The sequence below is a fragment of the Excalfactoria chinensis genome, chromosome 1, assembly GCF_039878825.1.
Source record: "Excalfactoria chinensis isolate bCotChi1 chromosome 1, bCotChi1.hap2, whole genome shotgun sequence".
In the NCBI taxonomy this organism is placed as follows: Eukaryota; Metazoa; Chordata; class Aves; order Galliformes; family Phasianidae; genus Excalfactoria; species Excalfactoria chinensis.
In genome coordinates, this window is record NC_092825.1 from 13163409 (window position 1) to 13185194 (window position 21786).

Consider the following 21786-nt stretch of genomic DNA (forward strand, 5'->3'; position numbering starts at 1 on the left):
AATGCTTGGCGTCATCTCTTATGGCCGATAGACATCTTAAGTTTAATTCCTTCTGGAAGGGCAGCATGGTCTCAGAGGTGCTAATTGGCTTTCTCCATCAGAGAAATGATTGCTGCGGCAATGATTTACCAATTTGATTTTTGATTTTTGTGGTATTCTGGTGATTCAGCTTGGTTACAAGACACTTGTAACCATGATACAGTATGATGATGTTTCTTTGAAATGGACCACAAGTGCCAGTGATATCCATAATTCTAACATTCCCATTAATCTCTAGCAAATAATCTTTAAGATATAATATTTTGTGGTTTATTTTTAACCATAATATTTTTCATGTTAGAAGTTTGAGCAAATTTCTTTCCACTTCTGTGACATTTTCAAGGCTGAAACAAAATCAGTTTTTGAGTAATGTGATTTTAGTTTAATGACCATCTATGTGACAAAGTAGCCTTTAAAATGTATGGTTAGAAGCTCCTCATTAGAACCGAATTACTCAAAATAGAATAAACTGTTCGTCAAAAGTTAGCACTGACTGATTGTGAGTAATGGTTTTCTATCTTGAATTCATTAAGTCTACATATTCAGGACTAGGCTTTATTTTTTTAAAGTGCCAAGTATCTCTCACCAATCTTAGCACGGTTGAAGGTGCCCACTTGGATGGAGGGTGAGGTGGCATGCGGTTACATTGGGAAAGAGAGGAAGGAAATTTCAGGGGATTTCTGTTCTGTTCAGACTTTTCCTGCAGGACTCCTTAATCAGAGCACAGTATGAGCAATGGATCATTTTCAAAGACATTATGAGCAATGGGACTTGTCTCTATTTATAGCTTTGTTGCGATCACATTTGACTACTGCGTTTCTCAGTGTATTTATCATTTAAGTGGTACCAGCAGGAGCTCAGCATTTGCATCCCCATGTTGCCATTTTTTAATGACTACTCCTTTTTAATGAAACTTCCCCATTTTGCCTCCTTGCCTTGATTTCATGACTGCAGAATTGAAACTGGCATCAGGGGACAAAACCAACATGCTCTAATGAGTAGGTTGTGAAATTGCACATTGATGCAAGCAGGTAGGACATACGTAAGTGGTTTAACAGACAAGAATAATGTAACTCTGGGCTGTCTGGAGTAATACAAGCCCTTTGTTACAGCCATCTGTGATATAAAAGTACATTCCATCTTAATTAAATGCTTAGCATCAGAACTTTTCTTTTCCCCCCTCCAACCTATGGTTTCATTTTGTGTTCCACAAAATCAGGTGGGAGCAGCATGACTGTTTGATGCTTCATATTACTGTGCTGTTTTGGAGGAACATGTCCAGTGTGTACTCACAGTTCCATTTTCCACTTTAGTCAGTGGGACTTGAGTTGCTGTGGCCACGGTACATGTTTTGGGAACTGGAAGTAGTTTCCCTTCACCTCTGGCATGGATGTGGGGAAATAAAAGATTTTAACTCTTTTTGCAGGCAACGAAACCTATGACTAGAAAACTTCCTTTGTAGGCATCTGAGTTGTTTGTTTTTACTTTCAAGTCTTTTGACCTTTGTTTCCTGGAGAAATCCAATCTATTCATACAGTCCCTTTTGTTCTTATCATAGCACATTATTTCAGTGGAAACATTAAAGAGCAGATCAGAACAAGTCTGTAACTGCTCTGTGCTAAGCAGTTGTCCCCACCTTCTAAAAATGGTGCCCTTATGGCCATTAAGCCCAAGAAGTTTGTTCCTAGGGACAGGGACCTGAAGGCCCAGAGCTGTTGTTCCCATCTGCTCACAGTCTGGAAACATCAGAATTTGTGGGAATGCCTGCATTTAACTGGGCAGCACAATTACCTGAGACTGTTGAATGGATTTTGTGTGACAGTAGGAATTTGTGTCTATTTGCTTTCAGTCGTTTTGTTATCCTCAGTAAATAATTGTGTCTTTCTTTGTTATGTTCACTGCTGTGATACTCAGAAGTTTGAATACCATCTTTAATTCGTGTGTGAATTATATTTATTGAATAGAAAGTGATGCATTCCTGGTAAGCACTCTATTTGCTCTTTTAAAGTTGGCAAGAGAAGGGATTAGGTGCTTGCTTTACCCAAAGGCCTTAACTGCTTCGGGCATCTGAGTTTGCAGTGGTAATCACCAGGGACCAGCACCTCCCTGGATGGTCACTGGGAGCCTCTGTGACCACTGCCTGGGGTGCCACAAGGACTGTGGGACCAATGGAGCTACCACAAAGTCTTGTGACATAGATGAAGCATTACTGTTGACACTGTCTGTAGCCCTGGCTCAGTGAAAGTACACCAAGTAAAGCATATGTTGGATTTCTCCAGTTCAACAACTGTGATTTACAGCTCTTTCAGATCTCGTGGTGTCAGCTAGGGATTCCTCCACAGAAGTGACATTTCGTTCTCAGTATTAACATGCAGCACTTTGGGAAAGGAGTTTAACTTGTTATTCCTCTGTTCTCTCATATTCATCACTGGTCCCTCAATACCAGTAATCATCTTCAGAGTCTTTTTCTTCACTCTGTGTTTTTTTTCATGGGAAGAGCCTAAGATGAAGTCTCATTTGGTTAAATTTAAGGCAATATCTGTAAAATAGTTGTTTCACATGAGCTACTCAGAAACAGAAGTTTTTTCATTGCAAAACAGTACTGAAATTTGGTCCCTCTAATCTGTTGGGGGCATTTGGACATAAATGCCAGTCATGTACTCTGGGCCCTACTTACCTCCTGTATATCTGGCCATCTGCAGTTCCTGCGGTTTTCAGTGTCATGCTGAAGGTAGATGCAGTAGCATTCAGAAGAATTTCCTTTTCCTTTTTCCATGTTTTGTGATCCTGGTGGCACTTCATTGAGCTCATTCCAGTTTATCAGTCTTCCTGAATTTGGAGGCTCCACAGGTAGACCCAGTATTGTAGACATGGTCTACTTAGCACGGAGTAGAGGGTGACAGTCACTTCTCTGGCTCATACAGCCAAGGTTCATACAGCTGTCCACCTTTGTTTCTGGGTACTGTTTCTCAGGGCCAGCTGCTGTCTGCCAGGGCCCCGTACCCCAATTTGGAGTAGCTCCCTGGGCAGGCAGTGGCCAACTGTGCTGCTTCAGGCATGAAGACAGGGTGTAACTGGGTGCACATGCCCCTCTGAGTGGAGTCCTAGGAGAAAAACATTCACAAGAAAGTAATGATTTACACACTGACATACGTAATGTGTATCTTTCATAAATTCAATTAATGATAAATAACAATTTTTCTTTGTGTTTTGACATTGAAGAAAACACTGAGAGTGTAAAAACATAACTTAAAGTGTCTACACTAAATGCATTCATGCCAAATTCATTTATCATGGTATACCAAGCCTGGCCCTTTTTGTTTCTAGTATGTCAAGCTTTCAATTTTTATTATTTTCTTGCTTTAGAATTAGAATTATTTTATTTTTATATATCAGCAGTGGAGACCTCTGTCAGCAAATAGACTCTGGTTGTTTCCACTAGAATATTTTGCTATCTCACAGCTGTGCTGCTGTGTGCTAACTTTGCACTGAATGATTATTTAATCACTAAACCTGAAATGCTCGGAGGTCTCAAGGGAACTGAACACAAATTAAATCAAGAAGTTCTTCAGCACTGCTGCTTAAACACAGGACATTTATAAGGGAATACAATTTCCTTAGGGTTCCTTCAGCTTTCACTGTGGCCTTGATTATTCCATCTGGGATTTCTGTCTAAAAGAACATTCCACGGAACACTGCAAAGGATGGGTTTGGTTGAAGAAACCAGATGTAGCTCCATCTTACCCTGCAGGTTCACATATTATCCTTTGGTATTTAATGGAGTTGTTGCTAAATAGCATCAGTAGGCACTTTCTTTCCTGGGACAAAAAGATGAAACTATAAGCGTGAATTGTAACACCATACAAAGCGAGATGTTAAACCTTTGCTTAATTTGTGCTGTAATTCCATGAGTTTTTCTGACAAATATTCACCTGGCGTACACAGTTTTCTTGGATATTAGTTGCAATTAGTCAAAAATTGTGAGGAATTGCAGCCTCCGTGAGGCCTCCCCTCAGCTCCTCTGCTCTGCACTGAGCAAACCCAGGGACCTCAGCTACTCCTCACGTGTCTTCTCCTCTGTCTCTTGCTGATGTGATGACAGTTTTCTGGGTTTACCTCTAGCTGGCTTTTCTTCAAGTGCAATATGATTTTAACTAGGCATTGAAAAAAATGAAGTTATGTAGTGGTGGCTAGCAGAAAAGGGTAATATAATTTCAAAATTTATATTTAATTATTTAAAATCTTATTTTAAAATATCGTTTTCAATATGTGTCCTTTGTTTTGTTGATGGCACTAGTTCTAGCCTTTCTGCATTGACTATTGTTAGCAAAGGTGAGGAAGAGAAACTGAACATGGTGGAAATGCACAGGATCCCTAGATAGAAGAGATGAAGTTGCTGATGGTGACTGCTCATTATCTGTATGAATTCAGGGTACTTGTTTTTTTAGTCTTTCAGAAAAAGATAAATCAGCTCTATGAGACCTTGGGGTATTCTTTCTTGTTCTCAGTGGAAATTAGCAACACAGTTATGGGTTGCTTCTACTACTAGACAGTGTAAGTGTGGTAATTGGTGTTCTTAGGTTGATTACTGGCCCAGTTTTTGGGAGAATATTTGTAGTCCATCTTTTGGCTTATTATTGTTGTCTGCACATTACAGATGTAGAGGATCATGCAGTGATTACTTTGTTAGGTGCTTACTTTATTACCTCAGTATGCAGTGCCAGTACTGTTTGATAATAACTGTTTCTGCTTTGATTGTGGGAAAAGTAAATTGGACTGTATTATTTTATAGTTGTGATTCATCTTCTACACTTCTTTTGACTATCTAAAGACAAACCTGCCAGCAAATATTCTTAGATGGATTTTCTGGGATTGTTGAGAAACCAGGTGTTCAAAATCAAACTTTTCAAAACTTGGCAGGAACGTTTTGGAGTAAGTCTTGTCTACCTGTCTTCCTGTTAGATCTGGCACCTCTGCATTAAGTTTGATTTATCTGAGTTCTGATACAGATGTGAGTATGATTTACCCATTTGACCAAAGCCAGTTTGCTAAAATTCGAGGAGACAGACAGATCCTTTAGTTTATTATTGTGTTTCATCTTGCCTGACAACCTTGCCTCAGGAGAAAGGAGGTGTATCTCTGTATGAATTGTTTTGTGAGGGAATTTGTGGGGTCACCAGTGTAAAATGGGGAAGGATTGATTCAAGCTTCATTTCCTGAATCCTATCACGGTGATAAGCAAAGGTAAATTTTCTCTGGCAACCATTCTTTTGAAAGGATAACTCCTCCTCTTCTTTCAGGTGCCTATCCTCAGCTTGTTATTCTAAATCCCATATGTATACAAGGTTTTCTGTGAAGCCTGCCAAGACTAAACTTCGCATTCCCTCAGGTGCCCAAACCAATTCTTCCCTGTAAGTGGAGGTACTTTTTGGCATGTGCCTCTGAGGAGCTCAGAATCACCCTTCAGAGATGAGGAGTCTGCTTCCTAAGTGATTCAGCACCTGTGCCTTCCTCCTTTGCCTGGATGATCATACATACGGCAACTGGCAGATCTTTCATGTGGTCTTGAACAAATCAATCCAGCCTACTGGAAAGGCACTGGGACAAGCTTGTCAGAGCTCATGGGTTTGTCTTTAGTGTCCTACAGTCATTCTTTGCACAAGTCTGTGCCCAGAGGGCTCTTGTGTGTCCTTGTTCATGTTTTTTTAGGTTTTCTCAAAACCTTTTATGTCTTTACATGTTTGTAGATATGTAACACTAGTCCCTTTCCCTTCCCTTTCTCCTTCCCCCTGTCCAGTTAAACCAAGGTGTGGATGTTGATTTTACCTCACAATCTGTTGGCAGAGTTGAGATCTGGTGTTATTTTTTTCCTCTGGAATTCTGTTGTACTAATGTCTTGTTGGTTCCCCTCCTATTTTTCAAGTGCTTCTTTGCTCAGCATTAATCCTTCTCCAGTGAGCTTGGAGTTCTGTCTTTCACCAGCTCCACTGCTGTCTGTTCATAATTACCTTATTTACTATGATTTTAGCATTCTATTTTTTTTCAAACAATTCCTAGTTTTACAACTCTGTCTATCCGTCCTGTCTGATTCATACATCTCACCTTCAGTGCTTTCTCACTAGTGCAAGATTTTAGTATTTTCTGTATGGTTTTTTTTTTCTTCCTTCTGTTTATTAATAGTTTAATGTTTTACTCTGCCAGATCTGTAAATTCTGTGGTGTTTTTCTGCAGACAGCTTTCATACTTAACTCATCATTAAAAATAATTACTTTTAATAACTAAGTCCCAAATATACCTACTGATTTACCAAAACTAACACCTCCTTTTCAGATATTTTACTGCATTGAGGGGAAGACACAAGTGAAGATTAACGAGTAATAAACTCAGTTTAGTGTCTGTTTCTCTATCTTTTTTAAGGTGTCTGTATATCATTTTGCCATCAGGTTTGAAAAATGTGGCAAGGGTGGTTTTTCAGGAAGTGGTCAGTACACTATTTACTCACTTTAACATGCATTTAAATGCATTGGAATTAATCTAAGTAGTTATTTGCAGAGGTTTCCATACTTCACTAAAAATCAATGGCAACAACCCTGTCACTTTGAGCTCTAGTATATGAAACCCAACCTATTGTACAGAATAGGTAATAAACCCAGTTAGACTGGACAGAGAACTCATTTTGGGTAAAAATAAGCTGCTGTTGTGGTTTGCAGTGTGTATATAGTTCCTTACACTGTACTACCGAGTTGCTATTTAAAACATGTGAACATGTGTGCTTTCAGAATGTATGTTCTAGAGATGAACAGTTGCAGCCACAGTCTTTAAGATTGTTGCAACAGTTTTTATGTAACAGATGAATTTTCTATGGGGAAGATACGGTCCACACTGTGTGTACTTCTGACTCTTAAATAAGAGAAAAATCTGTTGATGCCTATGGTGTATTCAATCAATTTTTATTTTTTTTCCTCTGGTATTAGTGAATATAAAGTTGAAAAGTATGCAGAGAGCTCTGTGTCTGCTCAGAACATGTCAAATATTTATACATAGTTCAGTTATGTCCCAAATACCACACTGCAGCATTGTGAACTGCTTGGACTCATATGAGAATGGGAACAGAAGGTTATACAAGTCAACATCAGAGTATGGTATGTTGTAGTATGGCATGCTACTCCAGCTGCAGCTGAGAAAGCTCACAGAGAAAGTATTATAGTCTATAGTATATTCTGGCTAACTTTTCTAGTGGAAGTGCATCTTAGTTTTGTAATATTTTTATTGTTCAATATCTATCTCCAGTGTTCTGGACACTGATGTGTGTTTGTGCTGACTTTCACTAACCACACAGATGAAATCAAGCATTTTCTGAGAAGCCGTGCAAAGCTGTCTCCTGATTGTAAGCCAAACGGCTGTTTTCTTTAGCTCCATCTTGCCAAATTACACAATTATAGAAACAACTGAAATAGGTCTGTAACAAGGACTAGGGGCAATGCAATTCCTCATGGAGGATCTACTAAAGCCTTACTCTGGGTTGCTGCTTACGAATAGGGAAGTATTTTCATCCACTTGTGAAGTTCGAGCACACTGTTTCAGTGGAGGAACCTGTTTAGCAATTCACAACAGTATGGTTTAGGGGAAGAATGTACCTCTGTGCCCCAATAATGAGCAGCACTTGCTGCCTTTGATGCAGAGTGCTTTGCCCTTTGTATAGGCAGATAGTGCAGTCTAACACATACCAACTTTTCCTGTTCTATATTATTAAGGAATTTGCTGTGTAGAAGCACTCACACATGAATAGCTCATTTGGGATAAAGTTATCTAGAAATGTCTCCTTGGAGACCATCATGTTTTTTTTTCGAGCGAGCCTTAACAGTGTTCAGTGCAATCTCGATAAAGTCCTTGCTTTGATGTGAGGATGGTGTAACGTGAATAGACTTCGTATGGACTTCTGAATGGAGAGTCCCTGGGAGGATCTGACTCATAGTTGGCATGGTTCTCATTCAAGGAGCTATATATTATTAGGCACTTCATGTAATTTAGCAGTGCTAGAGGAAGTATCTTGAGGTGTGATGAATCTAAAATAGCAGTAGTAGCAGATGGACAACAGAAAATGGCACTGAAGAGTTGATGGCATGAGCAGTTCTTCTGAAGTGTTTGATTGTGGTACTCAGGGATATGATTTAGCAGAGGTTTGTTGTTGTGGTATTGTTTTGTGGTTGTTTTTTTTAAGAGATAGGCTACTGGTTAGGCTGCGGTTGGACTTGATGATCTTCAAGGTCTTTTCCAACCTGAGTAATTCTATGATTCTATGATTCTATGATTCCTTGCAAGCATGTAGTGCAGGCTGAGCACAGCCTTCCAGCTCTGGCAAAAGGTTTGGCCATTAGCACAAACTCAGTATTTGGTCTGTATTTATGACTGTCATAAAGTCTTCAGAGGATCTCAGTCATACACTGAAAGGAAGAGCAGATAACAGTATTTCATGAGCAGTCTACTTTCAAAGGCTTTCTTGGCAGTGCTCCCAGTACTCCAACAGAGTCCCCACCTAATAAACCGGTGGTCACCTTTCTAATAATGAAGAGGGGACAAGCTGACAGGATTTTATGCAGCTTTACATTTTAAGGCAGCTGTCCTGAGCACTTAGCCACCTGTGTTAAGTAATGGACCCATTGAAAGTAGTTGTCTCATAAGTCTGGCAGACTTGGGAGGATTTTATTTGATTTTTTGGTTTTTTACCTTGTGTCTCTATCATTACTATAGCTTTTATTTATTTATTTATTTTCCTGAGCACGTATACTTGTATTCCAGCTTGGATAGCATTTGTAATGTAAGTACTCTCTGTATAACATTCTATTAACACAGAATTACAGTGTATCAGGCATTGTGCGTATTAATTCGCCTAACTGTGCCTAGCTGAAGTTTCAGTTTACTAACTATTGGATGTAGCAAGATGGGCAACAACAGCCTCAGTGACCATTCCGGGTTAGTTTACATTTGAGGAAAGTATAGCTCCTTGGAATAGTTTCAGGGTTCTGCACAAATGGTTGATCTGAGCCAGCTGATACTACCTTACTGTGTGCTACGTGGAACCAGGTAAGACTTACTGCATCGCTTTGTGCACTACAGAGTAAAGCTGATCTCCTTTAAGTGGTTGTTCTTCAGTCCTTGCATTTACTTACAATCTTCAGTCCTGTAGTCCAGATGAAGCCAGCTCTAGAAGTAATTTGGGACTTGGTAGTCACAGCCATCAGAGACCATGACCAGTTGTTTCTTATTGCTACCAGGTGTCAGGATTTCTGCTGTTTAAACAAAAACTACAGATGAAATTTTGTCTTTTTGGAGCGTAGAGTTCTCTTGCTAGTTCTCCTGCAGTGGTGGGAACTAGTGAGATGTAAAAGAAAAATGGATTACTGTGGGAAATCGTGTCAGAAACTTTGATAGAGTTCCAGCAGTATTTGCAGACCAGTACAGAAGTAGCATCTGCCATACAAGGAAACTCTGCACTGTGTTTCTGCTCTGTGTTTGGCAAATGAAGAAAAGAACATTGTGATGAACAAGGGAAAAAAATCCCACCCTGCAGATAAGTCACCCTAGCAACTTCCACATGGATAAACCTGTAAGGTGGCATTCCTGCTGGATGAGGGGATGGGACATTGCTATTATAGTTGGGGATGTTTGTAGGGATGTAGGGCAATGATGAGAAAGAAGGCAAGAGATGGTCTGTTTTCACACTGCAGCCTGGTGGTCATGCTGATAAAACTGTGATAAAACTCTTGATTTGGCCTGAATGGGAATAAGAAATATTTTCATAGCCTTATTTATTTGTTTGTTTATTGAAACATGCTTTATTACTAAGGATTCTTATGCTTTGGAAAGAGTCCACTCATTGTTTTTTACACCATGTTTTGACTATAATACATACGAACTTTCACTCATTTCATTCTTGATGGCTTCTTATTTGCTGAAATACCGAGGGAATAAATAGAGCACATGTAACACTTCTTTTTTGTGACCTTACAATTTCTAACTATGTGTTAATTCTCATTTTAGAATTCACTCTTATCTAAACTGACTTTACGTCTGGTGCTGCTTGAGTTAGAAATTATGAAAGATTGCCCCTTCTCCCTGGCAAAGCAATCCATCTCGATTTGTGTGCAATGTTCAGTGCATGTGTATTTTACTAATGCACTGCTGTCTGATAATGCAGATTTGTATACTTTGTGCTGATGCATTTGGCCTTGTTTGTGTTTGTGTCCATCTTGATGATTTATATGTGAAATGTAATCTTCCACTGAAAAAAAAACTGAATAAAAATAGTTTAACTTTGTTGAGCTTAGCAGCCATTGGAAATATATTTACAGTGTTTGTATCACTATTTTTAAAGCTGTACTTATGCACAGGATGAAATGGGTCCCTAAGCACTGTATTAGAACTGCTTTTTGAGCAACAGCGTACAATACTAAATTCAGGAGTGACATGAAGCAAAACTTGGCAGGGCATTTGATCACGATAAAGCCAGCATGTACTGTGTACTCTTGGGAGAGTGGAATGAGCTGGGGAGGTAGCAAAATGAAACACCAAACACCAGCAGTGGAGTGGTTCAGAATAATTATGTCTGTGATGCCAGTCAGGCCTTAGGCAGAAGAGCTGGAGGCCAAAGGCTGTCTCCATGGAATACACAAAAAGAAGAGAAGGCTCTGGGGAGACCTCACTGCAGCCTTCGAGTACTTAAAGGGAGCTTATAAACAAGATGGAGAATGACTTTTTTTATGAGTGCCTTGGTCTGATAGTGATAGGACAAGGGGGAATGGTTTTAAACTAGAAGAGAGAAGATTTAGGCTAGATATTAAGAAGAAGTTATTTACTCAGAAGGCGGTGAGGCCCTGGCACAGCTGCCCATAGAGCTGTGGTGCCCCATTCCTGGAGGTGCTCAGGGCCGGGTTGGATGGGGCCCTGGGCAGCCTGAGCTGGTGGGGGGCAGCCAGCCCATTGCAGGGGGTGGGGCTGGGTGGGTTTTGTGGTCCTTTCCAACCCAAACCATTCTGTGATCCTACAGAATCTCTCTCTGAATAAAGGCTTACTATTGCATGAGCAATTGTCACCAACAGATGATGAATTTGTTTTCTAAAGAATATGAACTAAATGGAAAAGTGCAGAAACCAGTCTAGCAGCTTGCTGTAAATAACAGGACTCATCTTAAGATGGATAGAGTCTACCTCAGCCTATTAGTCAGAGTTGTAATTACTCTTGTCTTAATCTGGGCATGTAACACAGGTCAGATTAATAGCTTTGAAAAAAAAACAGCTTCTCTCCATTGGCTATAATAGGAACCCAGATGACTTCTTCAAATGTGAAGAAGCATAAGCATCTTATTTAGTTTTGGATGTTTTATATCATTGTGATTCTAATGGCCCAAACCCCATTGATTGTGTCATGAAATTCAGTGGACCCTAACGTCAGAAACTATATTGCAGGAACAGAGATAAAATGTATCAAGTTTTTCCATGAGACATCTAGTGATGACATTCAGAAATTAATACGTTGCTGAGCTACAAAGCTTATAAGACAGGCTACTGAAATAAGAATGGAGAAGAGGAAATTCTGTATTTAAAGCTGCAGACACACAACATTTATGTGGTCTGTAAGTAGAAACCCAAGTGAAAAATGCATCTGTAATCATGGCAAGAAGACAAGCCAATGTAAAATAAGCACAGAACTACAACCAGAAGGGAAGTTTCTCATGCCAGATGATAAGAGTAAGTCATTTTAAAGGGGAAGATGAGCACTAACCAGAAGAAACTACAGCTGTTAAAGATGTATATTGCACATATTCAGTGATAAAGCAGAAATATTTAATTAAGGTACCTGCTGATAGTAGTGCAGCTGACTTTCTTAAGCAGAGACAAGTGAATTTAGAGCAGAGACACCAGATGGCACAGAAAACTGCAGGTACTGATCCTGCTTATGGCTATGTGAAAGGGATTGATAAGATGGCCAGAGATGAGGCTAAACTCAGTTTCTTTTGTGTGATCTGGAGGACTATTAAATCTTCAGCCATATTCCCTGAGACCTGTTGATTCTGTGATAACAGTATAAATCCTCGTTAGCTAAATTCCTATTTTGTTTAATTTTGTTGTGTGCAAAGCTTTCATTGGCAGTAAGGGCTGGTTGTCACTGTTTCTCACATTGAGACTGTTTATTCACCCCATAGCACACTGCAGCACACATCTGTTGAGTCCCACTTGCTTGCCTTACAGCGCAGAGACTGATACCAGTTGAAACAAAGGAGTGATTTACATTGTGATGGGTTATGATGCTTACTTTGCGTGTTATTATTGTTGCTATTAATATAAAAATCCCTAAAGTTTATTTCAGACAATACGTAAATACTGTATTGCCATAAAAATGTTGGTAGGAACATTTTGTATAGTCAGAGGTAAAATATTATACTAGTTCAAGATGTCTCAAACTTCCTTTTGTGGGCATTTGTAGTTCCTTGGAGCCAAATTCAGTTCCTAGTAAAGCTGGTGGAAATCTTTTGGTCAGTTCCAGGGGGATTTGTATCAAATCTGTTTTTGAAGCTGCCAAGTTTTTAAAAGTTGATGCTTTAGGATTTCCCAAGTGCCTTGTACGGTGAGGTGGAGAGGGTCAAGGCTTCCTTTGGGATTCTGCATAATATGTGCAGTAGTACAGTGAAATCATATTAACCGGATGGGGGAACGGGCACTTCAATGGGTCTATCTGGTGCCTACTTTAGAATTCGTTTGTAGAATAATATAGGAAATATGGGGACTTGTCAGGAGGATCTGAAATCTTAATCTGTGAGGAGCAGTGCAACTGAAATAACTGAACAGGCGTGGGGGGAAATGGGAGAGGAAGTGCAGTGCACATTGGACAAAACTTTGAGTCACAGAAAAGCCATTCAATGGGAACTATCCCTTTTGATACCAACTGGAGGGGATAAACTGGTCTAGAACAGAGAAAAGCCAGTGTGACTGAGAATTGCTGTAGGATGGCAGAGCTCCCATTTTAGGAACAGAAACTGGTAGACAGAAAGGATTAGAGCAGCTGGTCAAGGGGGTCAAAGGAGACAGTAGGCATCACCTTGCAGAAAAGGAATCTTGAATAAAGACAAAGGGAATTGGTTGTTCCCCAAAGAAACTGTATAAAGGGAACAAATGCAAATTGTGACAGCACAGAAGGAGGATAAAACAAAAGTAAAATGAATGTGTCTAAATTATAACTCTATTATTCATATCAGGCACAAGAAGGAACTGTGTAGAAAATTAAAACTAATTTGAGTTGTTAAGAATGAGTAGAAAAGAATAGCAATAGATACAAAGATCAAAGAAATCAAGGAGAAAAAAAAAGAAGTGATCCAGTTACAAGAACAAACATGAGGAATAACAGAAATTTTTCTAGAAGTACTTTACCACTAAGAGGATATTCCAGGAAAGGGTTGTTCTACTTAACACATTACGTCAATCTTCACTAGAGGCATTAAGAGTGTATGGAAAACTCAGCCTAGAAAAGAAAAGTAATGAATTAGAGAGTATTTAATAGGTTCGGTGTCTGCAGACTAGCTGTGCCTGGACAGTGCTGTACTTGGAAATGGGAGAAACTGGGAAAGTTGATCTCATCCCTGTTGGCAATTAACATGGGGAAGCTGAAAAAAGATAAACGTAAGATAGTGGAAAACAGAAAAAAAGAAAACTTGGTTGTTAAAAGGGAGGAGCGGCTTCCCTGCATGAAGGAAGAGAGCTGTCAGAGGTCTATGGGTCATTCTTGTTCTTAATGAAATTATGGACAAATAAACATCTTGGAAGTACCTGGAGAAAAGCAGATAAACAACACAGGGCACTGATTTGTTGGAACTGTCTAATGTTCTGTAACAAGAGAACACAACTTTTGGATAAGAGAAAAGGAGCAGATTTCTACATTTTACATTTAAGAAACTTAATTAGTGTCTTGCAAGACTCTCCAATAAACAAAGTGGGGATTAATGTGCTGTGTGTTAATATAAATTGCATGGGATGGGTGCAAAACTTGGTACTACCATCAGCTACTGCTGTTTCATGGCCATATGTCTATTCCATCAGCGTTTCTTTTATATACTGTTCTGTTTTTCTTCAGTGATAATCTAGGTTATATATGTGTATATTTACTAGATTTACTGTTGTCTCGAAGTTGAGAATAGATTGGAATAATGCTGGAGGTTAGAATTTACATGAGCTTAGCACATGGCAGAAATGATTTGAGGAAAAAGGTGGTATTTAATGGATGCATGGTACTACTCTTAGGCAGAATAGCCATATACAGGACAGCTGGCGAAGCTGTGATTTTGGGAAATCATATGCAAGTCATGAAAATTACATGAGTAGACGTAATCAAGTTGCTATGAAAAAGGTGTGGGTGGATGAAAATACATATAGCCTGCAAAATGTCAGCACAGTGTTTCATCTGTTGTACTGAGCAGCAGCTCAGCACCATGCAGCTCAGTGCCATGCAGCTGCTCACTCCTCTCCTCATGTGGGATGGGGAGAGAATCAGGTAGGCAAAATGGTGAGAATCTACCAAACTGTAGGTAAAGCAAAAGCTGCATACAGTAGTAACTCAGAATAAGAAATTAATTTGCTGCTTTCCATCAGCAAGCAGATGTTCAGCCACTTCCAGAAGAGCAGAGCTCATCACGTGTGATGGCTTTTAGGGAAGACATAAACCATCACTCCAGACATCCCCATTCCTCCTTTTTCAGCCTTGCTTTTATTGCTGAGCATGGCACTGTTAGATATGGGGCATTTCTTTGGTCAGTCGGGGCCAGCTCTCCTCATGCTGTTCCCTCCCAGCCCCCTGTGCATCCCCAGCTTCTCACTGGCAGGCAGCACAGGAAGCTTAAACAACTTTGGATGGCACTGCTCAGTGACAAGTAAAACATCGGTGTGTTATCACTACTGTTTTCATCCCAAGTCCAAAATGTGGCAGCATACAAATCCCTGCAAAGAAAATTAACTCTGTCCCAGCTGATACCATGACAACTCAGTGCTGTTTTCAGCTCGAATATTGTGTCTGTTTTTGATCACTGCACTTCAGTAAAGCAGGACAAACTGGAGGGAGCTGAGAGGACAGCAGCGAGGATAATTAGAGCTGGGAAGTATGACTTGTAAGAAAAGACTTCAAAAATCAGAAGTATTTACCCTAAAAAGTAAGAGAAAGAAAGAAAAAAAACCAACTGTATTAAAAACCCTTGTCTTTACGTCGGCAGTGGGAAAGATCTGATCTCTGTATTCAGCGTGGATTGCTCAGACTATGAACAGACGGGACTAGGTTAGACAGGAGAGAAAAATTTCTGGTAGTAAGGACAGATCACTTACCAGTGATTACTTGGGAAGCTGTGGAGTCTCTTGGAGATCTTTCATAGCACAAAAACCATGACCAAAATTAATGTAAATGTACCCTTTTCTACCAGTAGTTTGATGATGACCCACTGTGGACTCTTATCAGCAATATCTTCTGTGGTTCTCTGTGGAGTGTGTCACATTGCTACGTATGGCATGTGGTGTGTTTGTGAATGTAATTCTTGTGAAATTGTATTTTGCTTTCAATTAAGACTGTACTTTTTTTTTATATTTCAGTGTGTGCAGAAGCTTACAATCCCGATGAAGAAGAGGATGATGCAGAAACTAGGGTATTTAATGCTTTATTGCCTTTATTTTTCAGTTCTGAGGCATTGCATTCAGGAAGAAAATGTAGGACTGATTATATAGGTTATGTAACTAGCATTACCATTCCTTTCCAGAACTATCCTTACTGTAATGTTCTTTAATAAGTGAGGTTTTCATGTTAGAGGAACACTGTAATAGTCACCCGTGTCTGTAGCTGTGATCCACGGTCTGTTATGGAAGCATTTGTGTGCAGTTACATTTGCTCAGATAATTCCTGCTCTTAAAAGTACTTACTTAGCCTCCTTATAATCTTGCAGTATTTTAATCAGTATTCTAGTATTTAGGTAAGGCATGAAAAAATGAAATGTAAGATCATCAAGATTTTCATGTGTAGAATGCAATAACTAATGAAATAGAATTATTTCTTTTACTTAGGTCACCTTTAAAGGCATTTACTCAGTTTTTAATTGAAATAGCATGTGTGACTTCTAAAGACTGGCTTATATTTTTGTATTGAAGCTAATTTCTGTCTAATTAAAGCATTGAAAAAGGTTATCATAAAAATGTAAGTTAAACCAATAACTTGACTGATAGTCGTATTCACCAGACATTGGTAATTTGGTAAATTTCTGGCTTGCTCAAATGATGTGAAGTCTGTTGTTTACTCATTAAACTGCTTGTATAAACTTAGCACAGAGATTATTTGGCAAAATATTCTTAAGGAAGCAGTCATGGCAAGTAGATAAACGTATCAGTGGTGTTTCTTTACAGAATATGTATGCTTAAGGAGCAGCAGGGTAATGTTTAAACAGAAGCTACTAAAATAAAGGTATCCAGAGTGGCTTTTGAAAACAAACTAGGTTCTACAAATGTTGAAGATCTTGTCATCTTAAATACAGGCAGGCATCACTTGCTCATGCTGTGGTGATACGGTGTTATTGCTGAGTACTTATTCAAATCCTGAAGGTTTTGAAGGGAAAATGTTCTGAAGCGTGAGAAAAATACTGTATAAAATACTTAGGTGAATTAACTCAGCCCTTCAACCATTTGCTGCATTATGATAATCACTTTAAAGGTTTTTCTATTATATCTCTCAGATTATTCACCCTAAAACAGACGATCAAAGAAACAGGCTGCAGGAGGCTTGCAAGGACATTCTTCTTTTTAAGAACCTAGATCCGGTAAGAGCATCTTTACAATTAACATGATTTAGAAGTGTTGATGAGAATTAATTCTCTTGAAATTTTGAATAGAAGCTTGCAAATTGGACTTTATAAGCTCTTATGTATGCTTTTCTGACCATTCCATAAACTCCTGAAGTGCCATTTTATAACTGTCGTCACTTATAAAACACATTTCTTGGACTAGATTAATACAAATGTATTGATGTGATTGTGCTGTATTTTATTTTCTTATTTTATTTTATTTTTTTACATTCATTTGTGCGGGGTCATCTGTGATCTGGAACCTTTGAACTGTTTCTGCTATTTACTTCTTATTTTCCAAAAGTGTGATGAGTGCCTCATGAAAACTTAAACTTACCCCCAGAGCCTACATTTTAGCTGTAGCTGTAACTGAACAACCAACTCGAGAAGCAGAAGGAGAGGGAACGGCAATAACAAGTCATTTACATCACTATTTTACTTAATATAGATAATGTAAAACACTACAGATATTCTTCTTCTGTGCAGATAATTTCCTTCTGTTGTCCATAAAACCAATTATGGGCTTTTTAGAAAACTTGAATGCAGTGAATGAGTGATATGGATTAGATGGAGGTGCTAATCCTACCAAAGTGCACAGGGTTGTTTAAGGCAAAGGTGTGTGTATCAATCAAAAGGTGCATGCCAAGGTTGGGGTGACTCACAGCACAGCAAATGCTTTCTTGGGAGAGCTGATTCAGTGCTATCAGGAGGGGGGAGGTGTAATTATGTAGAGTTTTAAGCAGGAGAACAAAAAGTTTTAAGTTTAATTTGAAAGAGAGGGCTAATGGAAAGACCAGCCTGCAGCTCTGTTGGGAAGTCAAGTGCTATTACAGAGAATGCAGTTTGGTACATGCTGTGAGTTTCCAGCTGCTGCTTTTGTCAGCACAAAAGCGGTGCTTTGACCCAGGGCACCCCTTCCCACAGAGGCCCTGGGGAGCAGCGAGCCACAGAACCCTCCAGGGATTTGCAGAACCTTGGAAGCAGAGCTGGAGGAGGCTATGAAGTCTCAGCACAGGGAATCATATGTGTGCATTCTTGGGATGCTGGGGAACTGACACAGGATCTCCTAGTTCCCTCTTGCTGTATGTTTAATGGAACTCTGTTCCACTGTACTGGTTTGTGCTGAAGTCACCCAAACATTTGGCCCTTACACTACTTAATTACTTTTTTGTGTGACTTCAGGGACTCAGAGTGGTTTGATGGCATCTGCACTGGATGTGGAATTGCTTGATTTATACGTTCCTTGTTAGTGCTGTGTCCTATTCTAATACTGTGTACACACAGCACCGAACTACTCCAGCTTGGGCACTTTATATGATTTTGCTAAGAGTTCTGAGGGATCACCACCCCTGTTGGTGGATGTATTCTAAGGACTGCCTTGCTGTGATGTATTTTCTTTTTGCTTCTGAATCAGTGACTCGTGACAGTTAGGATTTCCCACAGTCACTTCAACATATTTGGCACGCTTCCCTCGTGGGGCTCTGCCTTCAAGTCTGCTCCTGGGATCTCCCGGGTCCTTACTTGTTCACCTGCCTTTGCTCAGGATCGTGCCCTGTGGATTATGAATTCTTTCTTGTGGATTAAATCCTTCACAGTGTTCTAGAAAGCAAAAGAACTTATTTTTTTTTGTAAAGGTGTTTTTATTGTAACATTACTTATAAAGAGCATTGGAAAGCCACTGAGCTCTGTAGATAGCAAGGGCAGTAAAACACAGCCTTCCTCGGTCTGGCTTGCTGCCAGAGCCCAGATCTGTAGTCCCATGGAAATTCCCCCACTCCTGCTTGTTCTGCTTCTAGACAGTGACTTACGAGCTCTGTGCCCGTAGCTGCAGTGGTTTAAATTTTCTTACCCCAGGTTTCTTCCTCACTTCTGCCTCTCCCCCCAGACAGCCTGAGTACATGTGATGCCAGCTGATGAAATTCACTCTCTGGCATAGTAGCAGAAAAAAAAAAATCCTCATTCATCTTGGAGAGAAGTAATCTCTTCAGCTGCTAAAGCTGAAGTCTCTGGAACAAAAATCAGGCTGTATATAGATGGTGCGTCTCCCACTCCCACTGTTTCTTTCTTGCGTTGAACCTCAGCTTCTTCCTGCTATAGTTCTGTGTATGAAAAATGTTGATGCAGAGGTCGGTGAGTAGAATGGGAAAGAGAATGTAAAGTGCTTAATGGCTTTTCCCTGATGGCCCTTTAGCAAGGTGTCGAACACATTCTTAGATAGAACACCACTCTGAAATGCAGTGTAGCAGCATGTCCTAAGGCACGATCAGAATGGCATTCAGTGATGATGCTAAATGCAGTTCACACTTTGCTAACTTTATCCTAGCATAACACACTGTATTTTAATGTGAATGAAAAGATAAGATAAGGATAACATAAAGGCAAAAGGAGAAGCTGCTGTAGTTAGGAGGTGACTTACAGTACTGCTGAGCATTTTAATTAAACAGCCCATTTGAAAAGATGAGGCTTCATGTAAAAGTAAAAAACAGCCATTTGAATGTGAGACAAAATGATGGAGAGGAGAAAAAGATAACCTTCAGGCTTTGAGACAATTTAGGACTTCCCTAACACATACCACTGTCTTGAGCCAACGTTTATCTGGTAGCAGGTTTTAAATATTAGATAGGTAAACCTATGCAGATGTATTTATAAATATCAGTATTTCACATAAGGGCTCTAATTGAAAAAGCAGCCTAGAATAAAGGTACATAAGGCTCCGGTACTATTCACTAAGTAGCACTCTCTGCTTTAAAATCCAACTCTTGTAAAATTCCCTGTGACGTTGTTTGAATTATCTCAGATCTTTGTTTGAGAATTGCTAAGGATGTGACTGGTCTGTTAATATCAGTTCAGCGATGCACTCCTGAGTTAATTCCCTTAAACAACAAACACTTTTTAAACGTTTGAAAATGTTAAAATACCAACATTTCCTTCACCTTTCTGGGAGTTTGCTCACCTCCCATCTGTCCCATCTGTTTGGGGTCACTCATTGTCAGTTTTAGCTCGTGTAACAGTTCTGGAACAGTTACTGGAAGGGGAATATGGATTGAAATATATGTGCAACAAGATGAGGAAAGGAGCTTTTGCAGAGCTCATCAGTTTCTTGTTAGAGGGCTCGATTAGGAAAGAACCAAGAGAAATTCCAGAACTATGCAGATGAACGCAGAACTTGTTGATGAATTGTGTACCCAAGGCATATTCTTGCACCTTTGCCTTCGTTCTACAGATACTGGAGGCTACTGGCAGTAGAATCAGAAGCTGCATGCCTCTTTCTATCAAGGTCCTCTGTTTGTCCTCCTTGATTCATGCCCTGTTTCCCTTCCTTTTCATTTTGTCTAAGCTAACAAGAACAAAACAAGATGACCAGATGCCTTGAGCCATTACTGAGGATGAATCCCAAGTTGCTGTTACTGAATTTTGTTTCTGTGCATGCAACTGAACAGCTGCTCTATCAGTGAGAGGAACAGCAGCAGCAGCAGCAAGAGCAGCTCATATCGATGTCAGACTTCTAGCAGTTGTTCTTTTGGTTTTGTCTTTGAAGAGTTTTGTCTTTGAAGGTTTTGTCTTTTGCTGTGGCAGATTAATGGCAAGTCATGTGTTTTATCTGCTATGGGCTAGATATGGCCCATAGACTAGCAGTTAAAAAAAAAAGCAAAACACAAAAGCAACAGGTAATGAACCAACTTATTACCAAAGTACCTAGGAGGCCGAAGGGACTGGTGCCATCAAAGTCATGTTGCACCCTAGCACTTAAAGTCCTTTCTTTAGGAAAAATCCATAAATAGTTTTAGATCTGCTCTGTTTCAGGGGAATTTTATTTTGGAGCTCACTGCCCTGCTAATGACTGTAGAGAATGTTTCAAATCAGATTTGAACTTTTTCTAAAAGGGAATAAATTATACATATTCTCTACAAATGTACACGAGCAGCGTCTGGGCATATTGCCACTCATTCACCTGGGGAATTATTATAAGAGAGTACAAATACTGATTAATCAATTATAATTGATTAATTCAAGGGAAGATGAAAGAAAGCATAAGGCAACTATGTTTTATGAATAGTGGACACTACTGCTCAAGGCCAAAGCCTTAATTGAAGTGTGCTGCCAACAGCAGGTTCTCATAATGCTTTTACATTCTTGATTTTTTTTGCTTTGAAGAATTGGGACTACAGATGGTAGAACAATTAATGCAAATACATATGAATGAGAGAGCCCAGAATGTGTGAACATCTTAATATTCTGCTTTCCTAGATTGCACAAAACTTCACAAACTAATGGATTCCCAAACACAGAATTGCCCTTAATCCTCCTTTCTTCTCTAAGACAAAGCTAATATTCACATCATATATGGTAAACAGGGATACTCTCCACCTGGCGTATATCCAGTTAATGAATGTTTCACAACAGAACTGCCCAATGGAAGGTGATTTCTTCGTAAAAACTTACAAAGTGCTTGTAGTCCAATATTATTTCTGCTATAGGAGTAAGACAGCTTGCTTAGAAGGGCAAGTTACAAAACAGAGACTATGTTACTGAGCCTGACTTGATGGGCTTATGTGCGGTATGTCAAAGGCAGGAGAACATTAACAACATATAACTGTGAAGAAGAATTTTTGAGCAAAATACTGATTAATACTCAAAAATATTGATTATGCATCTAAATATTAATTAGATTATTTGACAGTGCAGAAATAAGGGCTTTTTGATGAGTTTACAAGTGGATATCACACAAGGGAGCTAAATATTTTGAGCTGGATCGATAGTACTGCGAACATTAAGATCAGAGTCTCAGGGCAGTATATGTACATGGTTTTTGCTCTGAAAAACAAACACTGAGTGCTGGAGACATGAATTCTGAAATTTACTCTTTATCTTCAAGATCCTGACTTATT

The 21786-nt window shown here is 39.4% G+C and overlaps 1 protein-coding gene across 1 annotated transcript in view; it reads left to right on the forward strand.

Annotated features, from left to right (window-relative positions):
• The window catches only part of PRKAR2B (protein kinase cAMP-dependent type II regulatory subunit beta), a 77005-nt gene that overhangs the window by 43731 nt on the left and 11488 nt on the right, over nt 1-21786 (forward strand). Inside the window, exons 3-4 of the mRNA XM_072356889.1 lie at nt 15663-15715; nt 16790-16873. Coding sequence (XP_072212990.1) covers nt 15663-15715; nt 16790-16873 — 137 coding nt within the window. The remainder of the gene's footprint in view (nt 1-15662; nt 15716-16789; nt 16874-21786) is intronic.